Consider the following 23916-nt stretch of genomic DNA (forward strand, 5'->3'; position numbering starts at 1 on the left):
GATGGCCAAAAAGCTGAGTTTAAGCTTTGTTTACATGTCACCAGACTGTATCTGATGCCTCCTCTTTCATATAAACAGATGCCAAATTCAACAGTTCAACTCTTCTGGGACAGCCTTCTACAAGATGTAGGAGTGTGTTTATGGGAACAAAAACATTCTTTTTGATGATTATTCCAAAAGCACATTTGAGGTCCAGACTGTTCCTGCAAAGTTGTGCAACATGTTTTGGTATGCTGAAGCGTTAAGGGTACCTTTCAGTGGAACTAACGGGCTAATCCAACGCTTTGCATTCCGCTTGATGATGCAAGGCTTGAATGCAGCTGCTCAGGCATGAAGCTCTATACCCACCGCTCTTGAGCTAATCGGAAGCTTACATGAACTTTGGAGGTCTGCGGCGATTGATTTTTCAGAAAGCCTCTGCACACTATGGGCCTTGGCACCTGCTGACCTCGTTCTGTGATTTTATGCGGACTACCATCTCATGGCTGTGTCGCTGTCATTCTCAATCGTTTCCCCTTTGTTATAATATCACTAACATCTGACTGTGGAATATTTAGTAGCGAGGAGCATGTGGCATCTATCACAGTACCACACTGGAATTCACTGAGCTCTTGAGAGCGATTCTATCACAAATGTTTATAGAAGCAGTCTGCATGCCTGGGTGATTTTATCCACCTGTGGTCATGGAAGTGACTGGAACACCTGAATTCAATGATGTAGATGGGTGAGTGAATACTTTTGGCAGTATAGTGCATCTTTCTTCTTTTGCTGTATTTGTCAACTTTGACACATGTGATGCTAAATAACATTTTCTGTCCACGTTTACCACGGTGTGTTTGGGTAGTTGTGTGTACCTGGGTGAGGTAATAGATGTGGGTGTGTTCAACAACATTCAAGGCATTAACAGCTCCTCTGAAGGTGTAGATCTGCTGATGAGGATCGCCAACCAGGATTTTCCCACAGCTCTGAGACAGCAGCACATCCATGATGGCTGAAACAAAACAAACAACAGTCAGTGGACAACATGAAAGCATAAAAGCTGAGCTAAATCATCAAGGATTTGCTTTTCTGCAAACATGTGAGCCTGTGGGAGTATTTCAGTACCGGGAGTGCAGTCCTGGGCTTCATCAATGAAAAGAGCATTGTATGCACCCGACAAGCAAGGCTTTGGGTCTTGGAGCTGCCATAACTTTAGGTAACCTGGGAATGAAATGTTCCAGTGATCCTCCATCATTTCTTTACACAACGTAGTAAACATAATTATATTTCTTCATTTCACAGTTGGCGTACCATCGTGGGTCATGTAATAGGCATCTTTTGACTTCTCATTCAAATCCTTCATTTTTTTCCAGATTCTCTGTGCATCACGGACGACCAACTGAAACAAGGATTTCATGATAACACAAAACACACTTTAGATGTAGCTTCATAATAAATTACTTCATAGGTACAGCGCCGATCTTTTATATACTTTAAAACGTTTATACCAGTTTTTCATCATGATCTATATCCTTGCGGAAGTTGTTTTTAGTCACACGAGAGTTGGGAACATGTCTTATAGTGATGGTTTCATCTGTAGAAGCCATAAAGGCATTGAGGGTTGTCATAACCACTTTGGCCTTGGTGAAGCCACCGCGGCCTTTGGGCAGAACAGAACTGATGGCGAAAGCCTTCATGTTAAAGGTCAGCTTGTCACGGAATTTGTATCTGAAAGGGAGAGAAGAGAGCACGATAGTATTAAAACGAAGGCCTGCCATCACGAGCATCTGAGAACTCTGATTCTCACCTCTTCCCTACGTCATTATAGGCCAACGAGTGGACGGTCTTGCAGTCCACGTTCCTGGGGAAGCGGCGGCGTGCCTCCGAAGCCACAGAATTGTTGAAGGCCACATAAAGGAAGCGAAGGTCCGGCCGCTGCTCAGCGTACTTCACTAGTGTGGTAGTCTTCCCAGTACCTGTGTCACACAGCACTGACCTTTAATGAAGCTACGACACAAAGACCCGTCATCTGCAAATGTAGCCTACGTCACACAAGCTGCACTGATGACAAAAGATTCATATTTTACATCTATGTTCCCTACGGGCTGACGGCATCTTTATACCACTGTCTGCTGCAGAACCTTAAAGAAAACGGAGGTAAAAGGGCTCATTTCAGGCTAAAAGGCTTCATGTAATCATGTAATGCTCCTCCAGTGCAATCCCACAGCTATAACATAAAGAAATGAGCGTATAAAAATGAGCATATCAGACCCATTTTACCAAGGTGTTATAAAGGAGAAAGAGCGCCCCCTGGTGATGTCTCAAATCCTATAGCATTAAACGTATTTAGTGCAGACAGTACACGCAATGGGAACGAATGGGAAAAGTTAATAAAAATGGATATTGCAGTGTTGTTCTTCTATAAACATTCAATCCACTGGCCAGTGACACATACTCTGGCTGGCCTAAAAGATTCATGTAAGGGCACTGTCTCCAATTCCACTTCCTTACTGTACCTGCAAATGCTATTATCTTAACCACGTGGTCATCCTGGATATTGTGGCTGAGGATCTGCTGCTGTTCTTGCGTGAGGTGGATCTGGGGCCGCCTAGCAGAGACACCAGAAACAAACAAAAAAAGTGCTAAAACTCCTCAAGCATCAGTCCAGCTCTAATTATTTAAATGTCTGCTGAATATTACATATACAAGTTCAGAAAAAAGAAAATCACACTGGCTGTTAGTTTATTATGTGAATAAGCAAAAATCAATCAGGAAAAAATGGTCTCCAGTGAATTCGTTTGGCCTGCAGTTTGAATCCCTCTTAAGACAGTTAAACAAACATCATGAGCTGAAACATGATTAGATCCAGAAAAAAAAAAAAAAGGACTGAACCTCCATCAAGGAAGGTTTAAGCAACTTGCAAGTAATTATGACGGTATAAGGGGAGGAGGACTCGCTCTTTATGTAAACAACCGCTGGTGTTCCTCTAGTCACGTTAAGGTGAGGACGGCTGTGCGTAATAAACATACTGAACTGTTAGCAATCGGTCTTCGACCATATTATCTACCGTGAGAGTTTTCCCTCGTCATAATTATCATTGTTTACTCCCCTGGGCAGGGCTGATCACAACCTTGTCCACCTCCAGCCCTTTTACAAACCTATCATCCCGAGGCAACCTGCAGTCACAAAAATTGTTATAAGATGGACAAGGAAGACAGAAGAGACTCTGCAGGGCTGCTTTGAGGCAACGGACTGGGATGTTGTCTGTAATGCTCATGGGGACAATTTTGACAATCTGACTGGCTGTGTTACAGACTATAGCAACTTCTGTGCGGAAAATGCGGTTCCCAAAAAAAAAAAAAAACATTCATTGCTTCCCCAACAATAAACCTTGTTACCCAAGGTAACATCAAAGCTATGCTAAACAAGAAAAAGAGATTTTTCAGAAACTGTGACAAAGAACAGTTGAAATGTGTGCAGAAGGAGCTTAAAGCCAAGACTGCTGAGGGAAACAAGTCCCTCAGAAGAAAGCTGGAAAGCAAACTCCAAGAAAACAATACCAGGGAGGTGTGGAAGGGAATGTGGGCCATTACTGGCCTGAGACAAAAGAGGTGTGTGGATGGATGGGGATGTTGAATGCGCAATCAACCTAAATCTGCACTTCAATAGGTTTGACTGCCCTGCATCTCCTGTCCCCACACCCAGCTCTTCCCATCTTCTCCATTTTCCTCCCCCCCCCTCCTGCTCCCTCAGCCTGTCTCTCTTTGTCCCTCTCAGCAGATGACATCAAAAGGGAACTGTGCATACTCCACTTCAGCAAAGCTGCTGGCCTTGATAGTGTCTGTTCCAGGGCCCTCAGGTGCTGTGCTGCCCAGCTGTCTAGAGCTCTATATCAGATCTTTAACATGAGTCTGAAACTGCAGAGGGTCCCATCACTCTGGAAGACATCCTGCCTGGTTCCTGTCCCCAAAAAGATCAACCCGTCGATCCCCAGTGACTACAAGCCAGTGGCTCTGACCTCACACGTCATGAAGACGCTGGAGAGACTCACCTGCATCTGCTGGTGGAGCCTTGGCTGAACTCCTTAAAGTTTGCTTATCAACCCCGTATCGCCGTGGAGGACGCCATCACCTACCTGATGGACCAGGCTTATTCTCATCTGGACATTGTTGAGAGCATTGTGAGGGTCATGTTCTTCGAATGCTTTTAACACGATCAGTCCATCACTGCTGGGCAATAAGCTCAAGAAAATGCAGGTGGATGCATCAACGGTAGCTTGGATTACGGACTATTTAACAAATTGACCACAGCATGTCTGGCTGAAGAGCTGCCACTCGAATAACATCCTAAGCAGCACGGCAGTGCCACAGGGACTGTCCTATCACCATTCCTCTTTACCCTCTACATGTCTGACTTCAGGTACAAGTCTCAGTCATGTCATGTGCAGAAAGGAGGAGGAATACAACAGTGTGGTGGACAGCTTTGTTGTGTGGTGTGAGCTAAATCATTTCCAACTTAACATCGCAAAGACAAAGGAACTGATTGTCGACTTTACGAAGCATGCTCCTCCTCCTACCCCTGTAACCATCAGAGGGGTTGTTGTGGAGGTAGTTGAGGACTACCGGTACCTGGGGGTACACACTGACTGTAAACTGGACGGTCCAAGAACACAGAAGCTGTCTTCAAGAAAGGCCAGAGCTGGCTTTTCCTACTGATGCAGCTTAGGTCCTTTAATGTTTGTAGGAAAATATTTACCAAGTTCTATCACTCTGTGGTAGAGAATGTTGTGTTCTTTGCAGCTTTGTGCTGCGGCAGTGGGGTGAAGACAGCTGATGGCAACAGGCTGAACAACCTGGTTAAAAAGGCTGGTTCTGTCCTGGAGAACCCGGTGGAGGTGTCTGAGAGGAGAATGCTAGAAAAGTGTCTCAGTATCATGGACAACCCTTCTACGCCTCCATGATGGGCCATCGGAGCACACGTAGGAAAAAAACCTCATCGCCTCTGAATGCAGAACTGACCAGCACAGGAAATCCTTCCTGCCGGTGGCAATAAGACTGTACAACTCTTCTTTCATCGGTAGATGATTTTCTAGGATTAATATGATTGTATTTTGTTCTCACTCAGATTGTGCAATATTATTCACCTGTATGTTACTGAATGTTTGTTTCATCCCCCCATCATATGCTGCTACTCTCTTTATTCATTGCACTAACATTATGTCACTTGTCATAATTACTTGTAGTAATAGTTATGTTATTTTATCTGCGCTCATTTTTTCTCTTGTTGCATTGAGCATGTTTGCGACAAAAGAATTTCCCTCGGGATAAACAAAGTTCTTCTTATCTTAATCGGTTAATGGGCTTCACCTAATGAGAGTTTACCAGAGCTGACTGAAACTGCTGAGAATTATAGGATCAGTTGGAATAAATTCTTGCAACAACAAGAGAAACGCTTCAAATCACATACAGAAAGAAATCTTGCTGAGCCGCTCTTATTCAGTCTTCTCAAAGTATTGAATAAAATATCGATATTTAGCGTCCCTGTATCGGTATTACAGAACTAACATATTTTGACCTCACCTGCTCTGTGGAGAGCTGACAGGGAACGGGCCATTCTCCATCAGGTGGAGGACATAGTAAATGTTGTAATGCAACCTGAGCAGGCAGAAAAAAGAAAAACAAACAGTGTGACGAATGATGAGAACAGAAATCCGGATTGCTACTCGTTATTCATCTTACCTGTTACTGACAGTGACTTTGTTCCTTTCTAAAGCGAGCAGCATCATGGCCATGTGGCAGAGGTACTCTGTGATGGCCGAGTGTGACATGCAGCCCGTGAGCAGAGACACTAAGGCCTGCACATCACCAACACCCTCACTCAGGATCAGTATGACAGCCATGGCTGCATACGGGTTAGGACCCTGGAAATCAGATCCATTGTGGACACACTTTAAAACTCAGATTGTCTCTATATGATCACATGGCATTTTTTATGTATTAATGAGTGAGTCATACAGTAATTCCAAGGTTAAAGTGCTTCTGAACATCAGAAATACGCAGTCTGATGGAGGCCTCAGCTTGAGGGAAAAGGCGATGTTTCTTTACACGCTCCAGAACGTCATCTGGCCTCAAGCGCTCTCCAACCTTATGCTGAGCCATTAAACTGATAATAAAGACAACACACACAAACACACAGAGTGACATTTTAAAAATGAGAAATTGATATCAAATTCCAGTCACACACACACACACACACACACACACACAATGTGAGATCAGCTTATTTACACTTTTTTTTTTTTTTTACAGCGAGGGTGGCCACAGCAACTCGTATACAGGAGAGACTTGCATCACTTCCCAAACCAACCTTCCCAGTCAGATCAGAAACAGTCATATTGGAATCATATTAACCAGAAATACATGAATAATTTTCTGCAGTTCAAGGCGAGACTTCATGTGGTGGACATTTTACAAGAACTTCAACTGTTTTGTAATTTTTCTTATTAAAGAAAGAGTAACTTACACAACTAGCTTTCGTATGCTGTGCTCTGAAGATGCTGGCCCTGTTATACCGCTGTTCCTCAGGATGGAGCAGATCTCCATCTCTGTATGCCTCTCTCTCATCATGTAGCGATAGTATTGTTTCTTGAAAGGCACAAACTGTGAAGAGAAGCACATCCAACATGACTTTGACATTTCGCTCCACGTGCTCATTTTCATTTTGCGATTGTTGTTTGGTGTCATCTTACCGTGCTGTCCTGGACGATGTTCCTCCAGCGATGGCAAACGAGCCTGACATTGAGGTACAGGTCCTGGGCAGGTAGGAGGCACAGCACCTCTCTCAGCACCTCCTCTGGAAGGTCGTCCATGCAGCCCTGGGGTTTCAGCAAGCCGCTTCTGCTGCCCAGGAGCCCAAAGTGGGCATCGGGAAGGGCCTCCACCTCCTCTTCTTCATTATCAATGTCACACTGGTCAAATTCATCATCATTCCCAAACATCTCAGCCGTCATTCCCTCCAGATAATCCACCTGCTGCTCTTCCTTCACCTTAGACTGCGGCATCATCTCAACAGCCAACAGGCTGGCATCGTCAATCTCCTCCTCCTCGCCTGCCTCAGGCTCTGGCATCATCACAGCAGCTAAAAGACTGTCATCGATATCCTCCTCCTCTGTTATCCTGAGCTGTGGTGCCAAAGGTACAGCCAACAGGCTGATATCGTCATCCTCATCCTCCTCTTCTTCTGCAGCTCTTGGCTCTTCCTTGGAGGTGGAAGGCAGGGAGGATTTGTGCGGACTGGAGCTGAGGACTCTCGCCACAGAAAAAAATTCATTGATACCCTTCTGTCTCCCAGAAGGACTTCCTGTGGCAGGTGCTAAGAGAAAAAGGACACAGATTTATAATCTGATTCTTTAGACTTTTTGTCAAAAGGCAAAAAATACATCCATAAATCATTGGTTTAGTTTAGTAAGGTTGTCTGTTGTGTTCTTTCATTTCTTTTGGTGTCACTGAGCTGCTAAGTGTTGATTTATCAAATTCTAAGGTCTTTGCCGATCTCTGATAGTTTTATTGGTGGTTTTCAGTCTTATTTGCTCCAACATATCTTTGGGTCTCATATTTAAAATTGCATTAAATTTACAGTTAAATGCAGTGCACTTCAATCACAGCTTGACTGCTTGGTTTACAGTCCACTACAAAAACTGTGTCTTCCTCCTAAAGACATGACACAAAGAAGCTGGGGTGGCTGTAGCTCACGTGGTAGAGCAGGTCATCTGTTAAGCAGTCAGCACTTAACAGTTATTGATTGGGTGAATTAATTAGTTGTATAAAGCACTTTGAGTGCTCATATAGAGTTGAAAAGTGCTATATAAGAACCAGTCCATTTAACATTTACCAAGTCACATGCTCAGTGTTCCTTTTCTCACGCCACACTGTAATAAAAGCTTTACACCACATTACCAAACTTTGGCCGCTTAGTGGGTGTCCTGGGGTAAAGCCCCCGGTTCGGATCACGGTTGCCCATCCTCTGGTTAAAGGTGTGAGGCCGGGTGAGGACTGCTCTTTGTCCCAGTCCATCACAGTCTTCTGCATTCAGGTGCCTCCTCTTGGCCTTTCCTAGGAAACCACACAACATCCAGCCGTGGCAGAACAATTCAAATCACAGTACTGGGATTATCCTGCATGCAGGGTAAGCCTTTCCTTAGATTTCAGCCTACAATTGTTTGCTAACTAGTTTACCATTAAAGATTATATTCAGTTTTGTGGGATAAAACAAGGCAACAAGTCTAAAAAAATCTCGTTAAAACTTTATTTTTCGTATACGTGCATTTCAAAAGTAGTACATGAGTACATACAGTGTACTTAGCTTTAAATCCTGAACTTACCTTTAACAGACACCTCCATTTTCTGCTGCTACACCTACAATCTTTCAGTAACAAAGCCCCATAATTTCACGTAAAGAAGTCTTTACACACGAACAGCCTCAGAAAATACACCCGAACCGTCCAAGCTAACGTCTACAAACGATCACTGCTAGCCCGTGTGTGCCTGCTAACATTAGCGGTACTTCTCCCAGAAGTACTGCTAATGCAAAAACTACTTTAAAAACGCGACTGCTCCTAAATGTAAGCGGACTAATTTAACGTTAACAGGGATTCATTGGAGAAAACGTTCATGTATGTTTTTGTTTTCGAGGAAAGCTTCTGAAGTTGCAGGTCTGGTGTAATTGGTCGGTTTGTTCTTCTTTGAATCTCAAACCAACTTGAAAGGCGCATCATCGCCACCTACTGGAAAGCTGAAATTCGCATTTTGCAACATCGAGCGAAGTTCCAGTTTTTCAATGGCTTGATCCAGATGCCACAAAGTTTTTGCAAAAGTGAGCAAGAACGATTAATGTAATCAATTTAAAAACTGATTAAATAAAATATAAAAGATTATCCTCTTATTTAAATGACAAACTGATTTGATTAGTAGACCCTTAACATAACAGACAGAACTGTTTGGCTTACAGGGCTCATTTACACATTCCCTGATCTTATTGGAAATGGCAGCCATGTTTCTTATGAGCATTTACAACTGTAACAGCAAAAAATAATAATAATAATAATAATAATTTAAAAAAAATGCATCATAATAGTTCGATGTTGATTAAAGTGAGCACTCTAAGCATTTGCCTTCAAATCATTTTTTGTTCCACAAATTTCTTCACCAAAGCAGTAAAAAGTAAATTTAAAAAAACCAAACAAACAACCGTGTAGTTTCCATATCTTTGTTTGTTAAAGTGTAAATTTTAAAACAGAAGCACATATTCCAGAACAAGTAGGGGGAATATGTTTATTCATGGGTCAGTAATTTCTAAGTGCTAGGGTAAATACAGTACCAATCTCCAGGTAATTGCACCGCATCAATGGTTGAGGCACAGCAGTCACTGAAATCAATAGAGTTCATTTGCTGTACATTACAGAGAAGTTACGCTCTTAAAATGTTAATATATCTGCCAATTATGTTACCGTTATCACTTTGTGACAGTTTTTGTGACCATTGGCTCCTTTCCATTCTGAAATGACCAAAGGAGACATGAGCTGGAATTATTCAACTTAGTGAAGTCTGTTTTTTCCCCACAAAGCCCAAACAGCCAGCTTTTAAACGGGTAATTAGTTTGAGGTGGATTTTTCTCTCATTAAGTCAAACAGTATGTAAGCACATGTAAAGGAATGTTTTCAAATCAGTAAATACAACCTACAAGAACCTGTGTTAAGTCAAGCTATCTTATAAAAACTTGGAAACTACTATTTGTCAGGCTTAAAGCCCAACCATGATTTATGGTGGAATCTTCACACCAAGAGCAAAAACTGGTCCAGCACATGTAGTGTAAACAGGGCTTCTTCATAGGTTTGCTTTCTCACAGCTTTGAATTCCTCCTCTGACTTCAAGTTTTCAGTTTTGAGTATGATTTTAAACACATAGCTCTATTAGTCCCAAAAGCACAAATATTTTGATTTCACAATTTGAAATAAAATAAAAAAAATCCTAATTTTTAAAAACACACGTCCAAATTTTGCGCTCCTATGCAGAAGCCCCGTGTAACAAAAAAGGGACTATTTCTTCCTGTCAATCCTCATCTTCAGCGGGCTGCCTTCACTGCTTCAGCACAGGCAGCTCTCTTGGCTTAAAGAAGGCCTGAGCCATCCCCATGGCGAAGATGTACACCCTAGCATCCACCATTATTTTTTCCTTCTGCAACAAATCTGTGGGGTAAAATGAGGGAAGCTCATGTTAGGCTTTAATTCTTACAGTCTGAATGCTTGCACAAACTTTAGTGTGTGAAAAGTCGCACCGTCTATTTTGGTCTGGAACTCGTCAAGCGGTAAAAGAATAACTTCGACAAATTCTGGAAGGAGAAGATCAATGAAATGGTCACATGGGCCTTTATGTCTAAGGGCTACTTAAAAAGGGAACTGAAACATGACTCACCTCCATCATCTGTGGGGGGAAAAAAAAAAAAAACAACACAAGAGAACAAGATTAACATAATGATATTGGTTTTTTAAGAAGCATAAAAAAAAGGGAAGACTGAGTTTCTCTTCATGTTTTAGGAGGTTTAACACGTGAACGCTGCATAACAGTGGGACAATCTGATAGGGACAGTTCATGTTTGAGTACAGATGCTTATGACAAAGGTAAAACTCACAGGAGACAGATGCAATTAGTCTTGGTATTGTATCAATAGCACGACAGGATTGATACTTTGTTTCTAAATTGCCAATTGAACTGCAGAGGCTGGAAGGTTTGAATGTCAAAACCAACTGAGACTTTCGAGCCATTACACTAACCCAGACTGCTGCAGTAGGCTTCAGCATTAGATCAGCTGCTCAAGCAGGTGAGCTACAGTGACATGAAGTCACGAAGGTATTGTTAATTTTTAACAGAAAGATCACAAAAACTTCAATTTACAGATTGGAAAAATGATGAACCAACTACTCATTTTGGCCTAACTTTAATTAACACAACCAAAACCTCTAAATGACCATTTCATCCATTTGTGAATGAATTGTTAAGAAAATCTGTTAAGGCAGATACTTTGTGTGTGCTTCAATAAACGACACTACCATAACCTCTTGTTACTCCCAGCAATGTAAAAGCCTGCATGAGAAAAGTGAAGATCCAACTACCAAATGAATTCTAGAAGCTGTCCAAGGAGCTCATTACAGTAACGCATTTAAGCACCAAAACTAATTAAGAGTAAGCTAATATTCTCCTACTCTGACAGAAATCATGTTACAGGAGCAATAGTACAAATAAAAACTCATTTGTCCCACACACCGTCAAACTGGTTAACTCCTCTCTGGAGGGGAGGGGAAAGGGAAGGACAAAGGAGGGTGGGGAAAACCAAACTAGTGTTTGCAAACAATCACTGAAGAAGAACTAATCACTGTGCAATAGACTGACAATAGTTGAAATGTGCAATAGACATTTGGCTGCTACATCTCATAAATGAGTATATTTCATTGCCTATTTATATATTTTGTATTTATATTTGTATATATGCTAATATTATATTCTCTCATTCACCTTTACTTTATATTACATTCTATTTCTTTACTATGCAAATTTCTGTTGCCGTTCTGCTACTGGAAACTGAATTTCCTGGAGGAACCTACCCAAGGGATTAATAAAGTTCTATCCAGGTAAATCATAACATTTTGGTACAGATTAGAAGGCCTATTTCTTTTTTTGTTAACAGCACTACACAGTACTGTGTAGTTTCATCTACAACAACTTGAAGTCTCATGACATCTATGTTTTATCATCTGAGGAAAGAAACAATGTGACTAACACAAGAAAAACGAGCAAACATACTTATTAATTCCTGACAGTCTTGTAGTTCGGAGTTCAGCAACGTTACATCCTCTTCAAGACAGTTTCAGAAACGCTGGCTAACAGCTTCAAAAACAGCAGCGCTTACTGACAGAAAACTTCAACATATCCTCAAATTTTCACCTCACTACAGCTGCCTGACAGAAGTGAGCTTCACCGACTCATGACCTGTATCAGACTCCTTTCACAAAGTTTTACATCCTCCTCCAGAGTAAATAGATGTGGAAGCTCTTCACACAGCATATAAACAGCTAAGGTGAACAGTGGACTGCTGGCCTATACAGACAGCAATAGACACCAGGGTCGATCCAGTCAGGGGTCACTTTGCTATCTGTGGGGAGTCATTTCTGTCCGTGATCATGTCAGATGAAACAGTGACCCATCAAGCATAGCTCAGGGTAAAAAATATATATTTGAAAGTCATCAAGTTTTCCCTCTAGAATAGAGTTTAATTATTTTAGCACCGGCTTCAGATTACTGCACAGGAATTCTGCTTGTAAGTGAATCTAAGAAAAGTGATGAAGGCAACATGGCCAACTGAATTATGTCCTAAACAAGTTAGAGTAAAAATGAATGATGATGGTGAAAAAACTGAGTTGTGAAATGTTTTCTCACCCAGCTTCTGTGTTGGGTTGATATTCTCCACATCGTCACCATTGATGTTGACCAGGATAGTCTGAATGGTGCAGTTAGACAGACCAGGGTCCAGACAGGTTGCTGCAAGCACAGCAATAATGTTAGCCAAAACAAACTTATCAGTCTACTTAACCTTATCGCTCTTATTGGAATTTTCAAAGATAAAATGTGTATGGACACTTCATCCTGCCGATCCCTGAATTTCTGCAGTATGGTGTGTAATAGTACCTGGAGTGACTCCTACTACTTCTCCTGTGTAACCAGTTTCCTCCTTCAGTTCCCTCAGTGCAGCCGCCTCGGCAGTTTCCCCCTCATCGATCAATCCTAAACAACAGAAAAATAACAAAGTGCCAACTTGGAGATGATTAAGCACTTTTCATTACCCTGGAACATACTCCATCATCGAGCACATCATGAGTGAAAAAACTGACCTGCAGGAAACTCCAGAGTGCAGCATCCCAGAGGAGGGCGGAACTGCTTCACCATCACTACGCAGTCCTTATGCAGCGTCCGTTTCAGCAGAGCGATTATTCCCACACCTGGAGGAAATATGTGTTAGCCTTCAATAACTCTGGCAAAAGCTGAACAACCAGAAAATGAAAGAAGATACGCTCACCATCTGCTTCAGTGTTGGCTCGCCTCGTTGTCCGTTTCACAGTCTCCCAGGTTCTGGAGGTTTAAAACAGGTAATCAAAGTAGTTTAAGGGTGGACCTGTTGTGCTGTTCTACCATCCTTCCTTCCTCTTCCAGTTAAGCTAACTTTCTTCTGCCCATCAAAATCAACATTTTTGAACAGTTGGTGGGTGGGGCTCCTGAGAGGAAACATCCACATAACCATCTACTACTGACATTGTATAGAGACAAGAGCAGAAAAAAAACCTGTCTGAAACTGAGTGTTTCAGACAGGTTTGTACTTCGCTAAGAGTAAAAATGAATGATGATGGTGAAAAAAAACTGAATTATGTGTCTACGTCGCTGGGTAGCAGTCTAAGCAGAGATGCTCAGACTTCCTTCTTCCTAGCCACCTCTTCCAAGTCTTCCATTGGAAAGAGTTTTTCCCCAATCCATCTGAGAGACATAACCTCCGCAGCAAATCCTAGGTCTACCCTGGGGTCTCCTCCAAGTAAGACATACCTTGCCTAGAAGGGACCCAGGCACCATCTTAGATGCTCAAACCACTTCAGACGACTCCTTTGTGGAGAGGCAGCGGTTCTACCCCGAGCCCCTTCTCGCCCTCAGCTCAGCCACCACTCGGAGGATGCTTATTTCCAGAGTGTGGATTCGCGATCTCATTCTTTCCATTGCTACCCATAGATCATGACCATTGGTGGGGGTAGGGATGTAGCACTAACAGTAAAACAGTACCGTTGCTTTCACATTTGGCTCTCTCTTCACCTCAACAGACCAGCAATGTGTTCTGTGTTATTCTTTCAAGCTACTCCATTTTAGTTAAGCTATTATATTACACATTAAATCTATTGTTTTGTCTGGATAAACACCAAAATTTCCCAAATTTCTAAATTAAATAAGGATCTTTTTGCCACTGCACATACACTTTAAACTCAGGCTATGTTTTATATTATTATCCACTATTTATCAGTGTTAATTAATCTCACTGAGAATATGGAAACCCACAGACAGAACAATACCTGGTGTTTCCAGCGGGGTCCACATATGTAGTCTTTTCCAGCTTCACCCATTTCCCTGCCGCAATAAGCTAGAAAACAAACACATACACACAGCTCATCACATGCCTACTGTTCAGTAAACTAACATGGAAGCTCCACATTGAAACTTTATTACTTTAAACTGTATAACACAATTTTTATATTACACAAGTGAAGCCAATTTATAGCCAATGCACTATTATAGCAATTTTATACTGCTAGCGTCGACATTTTTTTTTTCTGAACGCCCTCATTCACAAACATTTAAACACACACACCTCTTCTTTCACAATGTGAGGAGCTGCAGTGTCTTTGGGTTCTTCATGGTTGCTCATTGTTACTGTCCGACTGAAAATGAAAGAAAGACGAGTCAGAAAGCCTGACCTGGGCAGGAAAATATAGAAGTTGTATCGACCCGTGCTTAAACGCTGAAGAGACGTTTCAGATCATGAGCTACTCAATTAGCTGCCAGAGCCAGGCAACTGCAAGACCGTTCAATTTCCCCCTACCTTTCCGCATTTAGCTTTCCTTCCCTGTGTGTCTTTGTTTATTTAACGGCGGGTATCTGCTTTACCCTTCACAGTGCTACAAACTGCCAGAGCTCGAGTATTTCAAACTTTTAACAATCCGGTAAATTTGTAAAAAACACTCAAATTAACTCACGTGAACTCCCTTTCGTGTGTGACTAGTTGTAGAGAGTAGAGAAACGATGATGAGTCACTCTGCTGCCACTTCCTGATACAACAAACGTCACAATAATGGGAAGAACCGAGAAACTTAAATCTATTTCAATAAACAGTTTCAATGTTAACATTTTTAATGAAATATTTACAATACAAATCCAGCAATTACTTCATTCTAGTTTTAATTATCGGCTTTGTTTGCAGTAAAAAAAAAAAGACATTTCACGGAAAATACACCTATATATGAATCCGGTTAATTCTTTAAAATAAATAACATTTTTTATTTTTTTACGTTTACAATTGTAGTTTAAGGCATCCACAGTGAGGTCTTCTTTTTAATAAACGATCTCCGTCAGCTCACTGCACGCCTACATGTGCACCATGAAAATGATTCCCTGAGCGAAAACTTATGGCACGATTTTTAATTGTACCAACAGCTAACTAATGTATTTATTTTCACCGTTTTCTGGGTAAAATTAAAATCATTAAAATCGATTCATAACTGTGAAGATTTTGTGTAATTTCAAGCCAGAATTTTAATGTGTTTCTAAAAGAGATTCGGAAGTTATTTACTGATGGACTCGTTTCCTTTACAGGATATTGCAGCATGAAGAAGGAGCAAGTTGTCAACTGTCAGTTTTCGGTTTGGTATCCGATATTTAAGAAACATACGATTAAAAGGTAAACTGCTAACGTTTGTAGAGCAAGTCCACTGAACGTTTTTATAATTGTTGCTGTAAAATAAAGGGCAGCTAGCCGGCTGCTAACGTTAGCCGACAGACAAAAAGCAGACAGCTGCCCTTTCTGTCTTCGTGAGTGTAAATAGTAAACAGTGCACCCTTCTTCTACTTCTGTGCTTTTATTTCATATAGTTTGTTGTTTTCTGTGTATTATATACGTGATGTGGTTCGTCTTGTTTTCCAGTCTGATTCTTCCACTGCCTCAGAATGTAATAGACTATTTACTGGACGATGGGACACTGGTAGTCTCTGGAAGGTATCAGACTACACACACACACACACACACACACACACACGGTTATGTTTCCTATGTGAAATTTCACAAACGTGTTCTGTCGTGGAAATCATGATTTAAACGTAATTGGGCGTTCTGACAGTTGCTCACAGATTACATGCTGTCTCTTCTGATTTTACACTTTTCCTCATTCTCTCTTCCCTCAAGTGATCACAACACACAGCAGACACAAACTAACAACAGCGACTCAGATGCAGAGGAAGACATTCAGGTAAGCTGGAGCCTTTTTTTTCAAGATTGGAAGAACGTCACAGAGATCATAAATGGATCGCACGGTCACTATCGCACTGAATATGACCTAAATAAGTGTGAAACAAATTTAAAACCTTAAATGGGACATATTAAGCTTTTACGTCTTTGGTGTCACATATGTGCTGTTACAGTGGTGGATGCTCATGTGAAGCATGGCCGATCATGTTTCTAACTCTCTCCTCCCTTCTAGTGGTCAGACGATGAAACAACTACAACAGTCACTGTAAGTGTCCTTAATGGGTCCAAGTGCGCCTCATTTATTTGTTATTATATATTTACAGTTAAACCAAAGACAGTCAATTCGGATGATTACGTAAAACCATTTTGCTAAAAAATAGCCGAGTATCAGTTTGTAGTTTACATTACTTCCATGTATATGTTTCTTCATATGTGTGCTGTTATGTTAATGTAGATATAAGCATTTAAGCTAAAGAGGTGAACTCATTCTTCTTTAAATCAGGTTGCATCTATGTAATAAATGTGCATGACCTCACCTTTAAGCTTGTACTATCATTTTGCTTGGTGGGAATAACAGCCTGAAATGTCATGTTTCTGCCAGGCTCCTGAGTTTCCAGAGTTCACCTCTAAAGTGCTGGAGGCCATAAACAGCCTGGGTGGGCGTGTATTCCCTAAACTCAATTGGAGCGCACCACGGGTAAAAACACTGCTTTCCTCTGCTTCAGATTGAAGAGTGTTAGCATGACCAACATCTGTTTGTCACTAAATGCCTCATGAATTATTCATTAAGGATGAGGGCATATAGTCCTGCCAGGTTTTTCTGATGTTAGTGTGACGAAACCATAATAAGTCATGTTTCCCACCTTTGATGTGACCTATAACCTTTACAGTTCAAGTGCAAACCAAATAAATCCAAGTGCAACAAGCTAGTTGCATAAGTGGGCACACCCTTAAGCTAATACTAGTGAAGCACTTTTTGATATAATCAAAACATTCAGTCTATCAGCATGGCAAAACTTGACTTTGCAACATTTTTCCACCAGTCCTTGCAAAACCTCTCCAGATCTGTCAGATTGTAAGGCCGTCTCCTTTGCACAATCCTCTTAACATCTCCCCTCAGGTTTTCTGTTTTGATTAGATTTTTCTGTTTGATCTGAAATCCAGCTTTCGAATTTACATTTTATTTGAATTTACGTTTAGGCTCTCTGTCATGTCATACTGAAGGTTTTAGGCTAAAAGTGACTGGTATTTGGGAGTGTTCACAATTCTCTTCACCTTGACTAATGCAAAGCAACCTCAAATCATGATTATGCCACCACCATGCTTTACCTTGGTTTTTGCACCAAACATGCCTTTGGAATTGTGTGTGTAGTCTTATCATACTGTAACACATTTTCCCACATGCTTTTGGGAGACATAATGTATTTTTTGCAAACTGTAACCTGGCTTGGATGTTTTTCTTTCTAAGAAAAGGCTTTTTTATTGCCATCCTACCTCATAGTCGAGACACATGGAGAATCTGGGAGATTGTAACATGTCGGACTCTTGGCAGCCTCATTTTCAAATGATTTATTGTGGTCTCATTTTTTAACAGCACAGCATGTTGTCATTTTAACAGCTGAATGCATACGTTTTATATCCAGTGTAACTTAACGTGTGTGTTTGTTTCCCCTCCCTACAGGATGCGAACTGGATTGCTCTGAACAGCTCCCTGCAGTGTCGCAGCCTCAGTGATATATTTCTGCTCTTCAAAAGTTCCGACTTCATCACGCATGACCTCACGCAGCCGTAAGTCCCGTTGCATGACCTCACGCAGCCGTAAGTCCCGTTGCCTAACAACAACATCACAATCGTAAACAACTGGGCTCGTTTAAAGAAAGAAAAAGGAAAAACACCTGGTGTGGTGTGCGCAGGCCCATTTGAACTGGCAGTGTTTGCTGGGCTGTAGATTTACCTCTCGCTGCTTCACACTCCATGACAAACATTCAGTGCGGGGAAAGTGAAAAGTAAATTTTTAAGCTTTTTATTTTTACTTTTTTGTCATTTCCATGTTCAGATTCCTTCAATGCAGCGACCAGGACTCCCCAGACCCAGTCATCAACTATGAGGTTATATACTTTCTTTTTCCCACCATAAAGAAGAATAGTCTCCAAATGTGTTTTTGTGTCATTACCCTGAGGCTTAATTTACTCTTGCTTTACACATGTTCACAAAATATAATACAACATAAATCTGGAACAACAAAAAAGTAGATCAGGTCAGACTCTCTGGCAGCAACAACCATTCAAAGTCTTTTTAATCACCTTACTTAGTTTGAATATCAACAGGCCACCTTGTCTATGTCTACATGCCTAAATGTATTTCTGTCATGTGATTGGCTGATTAGATCATTCTTTTAATGAGCAGCTGAACAGATGCAAATATTGAAGGTGCTGTTGAGTGTTTAGCTTCTTGTTTAAAAGGACTGATAGAACAAAAAACCCCTCTGGCTTCTGCTGGTTGCCAACCCCGCGTCGTTATGGAAATAACTGAAATTACTCGAGCACTTAAATCAGCTCACAGTGGCTCTCATCGCTGTTAAAAGATTGCCAAAGTATGGCCCGAGGGCCAGTGGCAGCTGTTAGTAGCATATGGTGAGGATGATGGGTGAAACAGTGTAATACTGCTGTCCCACTGTAATACAGAGCTCAGAGCAAGACCAAGAGAGCGTTTCTGTTCAGTTGTAGCTCTTCTATTTGAGCCGTCACAGCAGAATAAATCCCTCTGACAATAACAAATATAGCTGGAGTCAAGAAATGCCACCTCTCTTTATGATTAAGAAGAATAAAACCTAGAAAAAACTAAAAGTAAAACCCTTTTCTGAGCTGTCACTTTATGAACACAAACTACAAATGTGTCTTTTTAGTCACTCGCTGGCTCCCAAAGTTGGCATTTTCAGAACCCAACAGAAAAATGCAAAGATTAAAATTGAAGACTTATTCAAAAAACTGGAGACAAACGGTTTCACAAAAAACTTCACCATTTACACTCCTCAACATTTTCAGAAAAAGAAATCATGTTTGATTAGTCTCTTTGCATTGTGACAGCACCTGTTATTATAACCCCGAGCTTATTTTGGTTTTGCAGATTATGAGGGAGCGCTGGCTCTGACTAAAAAGCCTGAGGACTTTCCAGACTCATACAGCAGCCACTTCTAAAACATACCCTGATCTCTATGATCTGTTTGACTCCAAATACAACAGTAATTTCTTAAAAACAAACATTGTATTCAGTAACTAGCTGAGACTGAAAACTCACCAGAAAAGCGATGACTGGGTCATAAGTCAAGAGAGGTCATTTTCTTACAGGCTTGTTTTTCATGACCTGGTGAGTCATCCTGTGTTGGCCATTAGGCTGTTTGCATATGAAATAAGATTAGTTAATAATTGTCAGCCAACCGCTACCTCAAAAAACAGACACCCACAAACATGAGAGCAACAAGTGGCGACCTTTTCTGACTTCCCCTAATAAGTTTTGACACCTCAGTTTATATCAATAAAGATGGAGTTTGTCAACTATTAGATTGGGTATTAGGTTTTTCCCGAGGGTAGTCCAGATAAGCTATACAGGCAAAGATCACCAGTCACATCCAGTCATTTAGTTCTGGAAGGAGACCTGAAATACAACAGAAACATGTCAGTTCAAAAGAGAGAAACAAGGTTTATCCTTAATACGTGACTAAGGAGGGAAAGAGTTGAAGTAAACAACAGATAAAGAGTCAATTTAAGAAAAAAAAGAAAAAAGAATTGCCTTAAATCCTTTCTGTTCTGCATGAGCTGTTTTATTTATCAGTTTAACTGACAGAGGAGAAAAATGAGTGTTTATAGCTGGTGTGCTTACACAAAGGGAGCCTGTACTTCCTACCAGCATTTATTAGCACAAACTTGGAGTTCAGTCATGTGAAGGATTGGTTAAAATCCTGCCAGCCAGCGAAAATACAAAAATGTCGGGGAAGTCGATCCCATGATTTTTCCTGCCATTCAACTAAAACTTAAAAACTTGACTACTACAGGTGTTAGAGGTGGACTCTATAGAAGCACGCTGGGGAAAAAGAAAAAAAAAGACATTGCAGCAGAACCGAAATCCTGGAGTCTCCAAGGAAACGGAGATGCTGACTGATTGGTTTACAATCACAGCCACATTTATGAGCCAAGTAAACGCACTTTCAGTGTGTTTGTACAAAGTAACCTGTGTAATGTCATTGCTGTGTACAGTAATATTCACATCCCTTTGTTGTTTATATGCATTGCTCAGTGGAATTGCATGAACATAACAGGACTGGGTAAAAAATACTGTAGTGCAACTAAATAAGATCAAATAAAACAGAGAGGTTTGATCTGCAAAGGATCCTGCACCTACCATCGTTTCTTCAGTTTTTTCACAAGCCTGTCCAGTCCTGGTTTAAAATGTCAGACTTGCATGTGAGTAAGCTAAGCATAATGGTGTCATCTGAAAACTTCATTACATATTGATTCAGTTGGGAGTAATTTGCATGCAGAGCACTAACACATTCTTTGGCTTTCCTTGTATTATCAACAAATCTGCTGCCGTATTTAAGTATTTCTATTGGCTTACTAGCGCCAGTGTCTCCTCTTTAATGGTTGTCTCACACTCTAACACTTGTCTTCTTTCTTCAGCTGGTACTGAGGAAGTGGAGTGAGCTGATTCCTGGCGGAGAGTTTCGCTGCTTTGTCAAAGAAAACAAACTGATCGGTAAAAACTGTCCCTCCTCTTCTTTTACACGAGTGTTGTCCATAAATATCTGCACTGCGTTTGATCACGTTAGCCACCGAGTGGCTACAAATGGACATAAAGAGAGTACGCTTCATGCGTGAGACGGGAATTATTTTTAAAAATTCTCTGTACAGTTATTCAGGAGGCTAATTTAGAACCAATTATAAAATGTAATCTAAAGTGTGCTGACGATGTGTCTGTGCGATCTCCCAGCTATCTCCCCGAGAGACTACACGCAGTATTACCAGCACATCCTGAAGCAGGAGGAGCAGATAAGCCAGGCCATTCAGGACTTCTTCAGCCAGCACATCCAGTACAACTTCCTGGATGAAGACTGTGAGCATCAGCCTGCTTTTATTTTTCCCTGTACATGTAAATTTTGTAAATCAGACAGAAACAGACTTTTTGTGGAGTAATGAAAGTCATTAAATATGTACTGTTAAAAATGGGGTCATTTAGGCAGGACGGAAATGAAAGCGAAGACTGATGACATTTCACTTAATTGTGATTTTAATGTTTAATGTGAGGTGGTAATAAAAGTTTGCTTTTTGAAGTTGTGCGAGACAGTAGTGTGAATGTTAAATGATTACTCATTCAGATGTTTTTTTCTGCTTTACAGTTGTGTTTGATGTTTACAGAGACAGCCAGGTAACTCGATACTGAATGTTTTTCTTGATAAATCAAAAAAAAACCAACACACACTTTGTGAGCTGCATTTACTGTATGTGTCTTCGTGTGTGTCGCAGGGGAGGGTGTGGCTCATCGACCTGAACCCATTCGGAGAGGTGACTGACTCGCTGCTGTTCACCTGGGGCGAGCTGACGTCTGGAGAGGTCGCAGAGCAGCAGGTCAGTCATTGTATACTGTATGTCCCGTATTGCAACACACTCTGGAGTCTTAATGAATGCTCAGTGTGTCTGTGGACCTGTGCAGGAAGGCCCGGCGTTCCGCTACACCACCAGCGAGGTGACGGTGCAACCCAGCCCCTGTCTGAGCTACAGAATTCCACGGGACTTTGTCGACCTCTCCACAGGAGAGGATGCATACAAACTTATCGACTTCCTCAAGCTGGTAGGTCCTGGAAAGTTGCGTTCATGCATGACGACGTGTTCGTCATGCATGAACGCAAACGTTGTTTGCCATTCAGGCGTTGAAACAAAAGACATAGTGAGTGCATTTTCAGCTGCGGCTGCAGCAGAAAAGACTCAACTTCTTGCACCAGCATGTAGCCCAGGTTCTCTAAAGTTTGACCACTGACTGACCACCATTGTACTAGCAGCTGGGACCTTTAGAGAGCACCCCATCAGTAACCACTGGACATGCTGAGCTCATCTGGTGCTGACTCCGTTACTGCGATCTTAATCATATGACGTGGAGAGTTTTTGATTAGCATTACCATAAAAAACGTACAAGAAAAGTACTAATTTCTAATGTTATACTACACTAGTGTAAAATGACAGGTGACTGCAGTGAAGGGTTAAACTCTCCTCTCCTTCTTCTCCTGTTCACAGAAGAAAAGCCAACAGGAAGAGTCTGAGGAGGAGGAGGAAGAGCAGGAGAACGCGCCACAGTGACATCAGCGTCATCGGCTCTCCATATAAAATCTGCATGAAGTGACTCTTCACCCTCTCTTCTGTTTCAGCACCAGTTCCTTCTACTTTTTTTTTTTTTTTTTAAATCTCAGAATGGTACGCGGTGTACCCGGGATTTCCTAAATAGCTCCTTCACATTACTCGAATGGAGCATGTTAAATTAGCAGATCGCGTTACCCGTTCCTTAGGGACTCATTTCCTTCGACACTGCCTAGCGCCTTATTGCCGATCTTAATAGAGGCCTCTGCCGTGTCCAGGGGTTGGTTATTTCACTTTTTGACTGTGTTACTGTAAAATGATGTATTCATTAACAATGTAAAGAATGTTTGCTTTTATACTTTGAGCCTGTGGAGTAGTCTGTGTATCTGTATCACATCTCAAAACAGTCTCTCTGGGTTTGAAATCAATTTGATACACACACACACACACACACACACACACACAGTGTCAGTTTGTTTCTTTACCTATGGGGCTGACAGACTTCTCTATTTAACACTAAAGCCCTTCATCACTGAGTCACCTTTAATTTTCTTGCCAGAAATCCCAGCTCCTCCATCTTTCCCTGCCAATTTCCTCTGAGCAGTTTTGACACAGTCATTGCTCCCAGCGCTCATTTGGAGTCCTGTTATTTCTTTTTTCTCTCTCCCCTCATCACGCATCAATGTAGACTGTTGCTCCAAAGAACACCATTAAACTTCTTTGTCGTGTATTGACTCGGCTGTCAGTCTGGTGGGTGCTGTAAACCAGCACATTAGAAATTGATTGCACTGTTACGCAACAGCTCTCATTACCCCGAGAGCTAAATGAGCTGCACACGCACGACACAGGGCAGTACTTTTGTTTCTTTTCCTTTTTTCCCCCCCTTTTCCTCTTCACTGGATTGATGGAGCAATTATGGGGAGATGAAAGAGTGGGTGTCAGAGGTACAGCTCGCCAGGTAAACCGCTGTGGACGAGCAGCAACAGTGTGCATGACACAAATATTGTAAATACGCCTCACCACTTGTCATCATTATGAAACTGAAACGTGTATGTAAACATCCAGTTTGACCTGCAAATAAGGACGAGCTTGTCTGCTGAAATGTGACAAAGGGTATTTGCTGCTGGGGGGAGGGGGCAAATCACAAAATCTGATCGTGATCATAAAGACAAAATAAAGGGTAAATACAAAGCTTAGCTAATGATGAACTCCAGTCTGTGATTAAAAATATAGATGTACACACACACACACAGTCGCACTGAGTCCAGTTCATTAAGTGCATCAAGCTAAAAAAAAATACAGATACGATAGGCCTGCAGTTACACTCTCTGCTCACATTATTAGGTACACTTGTTCAGCTGTTTAAAGTATATGTCTATGAGCCAATCATATGGCAGTAATAAGGGCTGATAAGAAGGCAACAATAGCTCAATTAACCACTTGTACTGTATGCAAGGTATGCAGAAGAGTGTCTCTGAGTATACAACAC

At 41.4% G+C, this 23916-nt stretch overlaps 3 protein-coding genes across 4 annotated transcripts in view; 1 reads left to right on the forward strand and 2 right to left on the reverse strand.

Annotated features, from left to right (window-relative positions):
• The window catches only part of fbxo18 (F-box DNA helicase 1), a 20129-nt gene extending 11393 nt beyond the window's left edge, over positions 1 to 8736 (reverse strand). The window contains exons 1-13 of the mRNA XM_013913401.1: positions 8360 to 8736; positions 7935 to 8090; positions 6728 to 7350; positions 6502 to 6638; positions 5994 to 6141; positions 5718 to 5899; positions 5559 to 5633; positions 2496 to 2587; positions 1787 to 1955; positions 1488 to 1707; positions 1291 to 1378; positions 1105 to 1200; positions 855 to 991 (exon numbers count right to left, since the gene is read on the reverse strand). Of these exons, the coding sequence (XP_013768855.1) occupies positions 855 to 991; positions 1105 to 1200; positions 1291 to 1378; positions 1488 to 1707; positions 1787 to 1955; positions 2496 to 2587; positions 5559 to 5633; positions 5718 to 5899; positions 5994 to 6141; positions 6502 to 6638; positions 6728 to 7350; positions 7935 to 8090; positions 8360 to 8378 (2142 nt within the window). The 5' untranslated portion in view covers positions 8379 to 8736. The remainder of the gene's footprint in view (positions 1 to 854; positions 992 to 1104; positions 1201 to 1290; positions 1379 to 1487; positions 1708 to 1786; positions 1956 to 2495; positions 2588 to 5558; positions 5634 to 5717; positions 5900 to 5993; positions 6142 to 6501; positions 6639 to 6727; positions 7351 to 7934; positions 8091 to 8359) is intronic.
• A 558-nt stretch (positions 8737 to 9294) lies between these two features.
• nudt5 (nudix (nucleoside diphosphate linked moiety X)-type motif 5) lies at positions 9295 to 14890 on the reverse strand. 2 transcript variants are annotated; one of them, XM_005743347.1, is made up of 10 exons: positions 14819 to 14890; positions 14434 to 14503; positions 14138 to 14205; positions 13105 to 13157; positions 12920 to 13027; positions 12717 to 12812; positions 12468 to 12569; positions 10449 to 10457; positions 10312 to 10365; positions 9295 to 10222 (listed from the first exon to the last, which is right to left on the reverse strand). In XM_005743347.1, exons 2-10 carry the CDS (start codon positions 14488 to 14490, stop codon positions 10113 to 10115), a joined length of 657 nt encoding a protein of 218 aa, XP_005743404.1. In that variant the 5' UTR covers positions 14491 to 14503; positions 14819 to 14890; the 3' UTR covers positions 9295 to 10112. The 2 variants fall into 2 exon arrangements, with proteins under 2 accessions (XP_005743404.1, XP_005743403.1); XM_005743346.1 differs by lacking the exon at positions 14819 to 14890 and adding an exon at positions 14665 to 14812.
• A 316-nt stretch (positions 14891 to 15206) lies between these two features.
• cdc123 (cell division cycle 123 homolog (S. cerevisiae)) lies at positions 15207 to 23157 on the forward strand. Its single transcript, XM_013913407.1, has 14 exons — positions 15207 to 15284; positions 15435 to 15519; positions 15763 to 15834; positions 16021 to 16084; positions 16316 to 16348; positions 16685 to 16780; positions 17765 to 17871; positions 18140 to 18191; positions 20760 to 20835; positions 21070 to 21192; positions 21476 to 21504; positions 21603 to 21704; positions 21790 to 21927; positions 22368 to 23157. Exons 2-14 carry the CDS (start codon positions 15446 to 15448, stop codon positions 22428 to 22430), a joined length of 1029 nt encoding a protein of 342 aa, XP_013768861.1. The 5' UTR covers positions 15207 to 15284; positions 15435 to 15445; the 3' UTR covers positions 22431 to 23157.
• The last annotated feature ends 759 nt before the right edge of the window (positions 23158 to 23916 follow it).

The sequence above is a fragment of the Pundamilia nyererei genome, unplaced genomic scaffold, assembly GCF_000239375.1.
Source record: "Pundamilia nyererei isolate P.nyererei 1_Seehausen unplaced genomic scaffold, PunNye1.0 scaffold00130, whole genome shotgun sequence".
NCBI lineage: Eukaryota > Metazoa > Chordata > Actinopteri > Cichliformes > Cichlidae > Pundamilia > Pundamilia nyererei.

Excerpts from the sequence above, each read along its gene's own strand:
- nudt5 (XM_005743347.1), bottom strand. The coding sequence starts at position 14,490 with ATGAGCAACCATGAAGAACCCAAAGACACTGCAGCTCCTCACATTGTG. Across the intron at positions 13,158-14,137 it reads GACCCCGCTGGAAACACCAG|AACCTGGGAGACTGTGAAAC; the intron begins GTATTGTTCTGT and ends TTAAACCTCCAG. Across the intron at positions 10,223-10,311 it reads GTTCCAGACCAAAATAGACG|ATTTGTTGCAGAAGGAAAAA; the intron begins GTGCGACTTTTC and ends TTTACCCCACAG.
- cdc123 (XM_013913407.1), top strand. The coding sequence starts at position 15,446 with ATGAAGAAGGAGCAAGTTGTCAACTGTCAGTTTTCGGTTTGGTATCCG. Across the intron at positions 15,520-15,762 it reads AAGAAACATACGATTAAAAG|TCTGATTCTTCCACTGCCTC; the intron begins GTAAACTGCTAA and ends CTTGTTTTCCAG. Across the intron at positions 16,781-17,764 it reads TCAATTGGAGCGCACCACGG|GATGCGAACTGGATTGCTCT; the intron begins GTAAAAACACTG and ends CCCTCCCTACAG.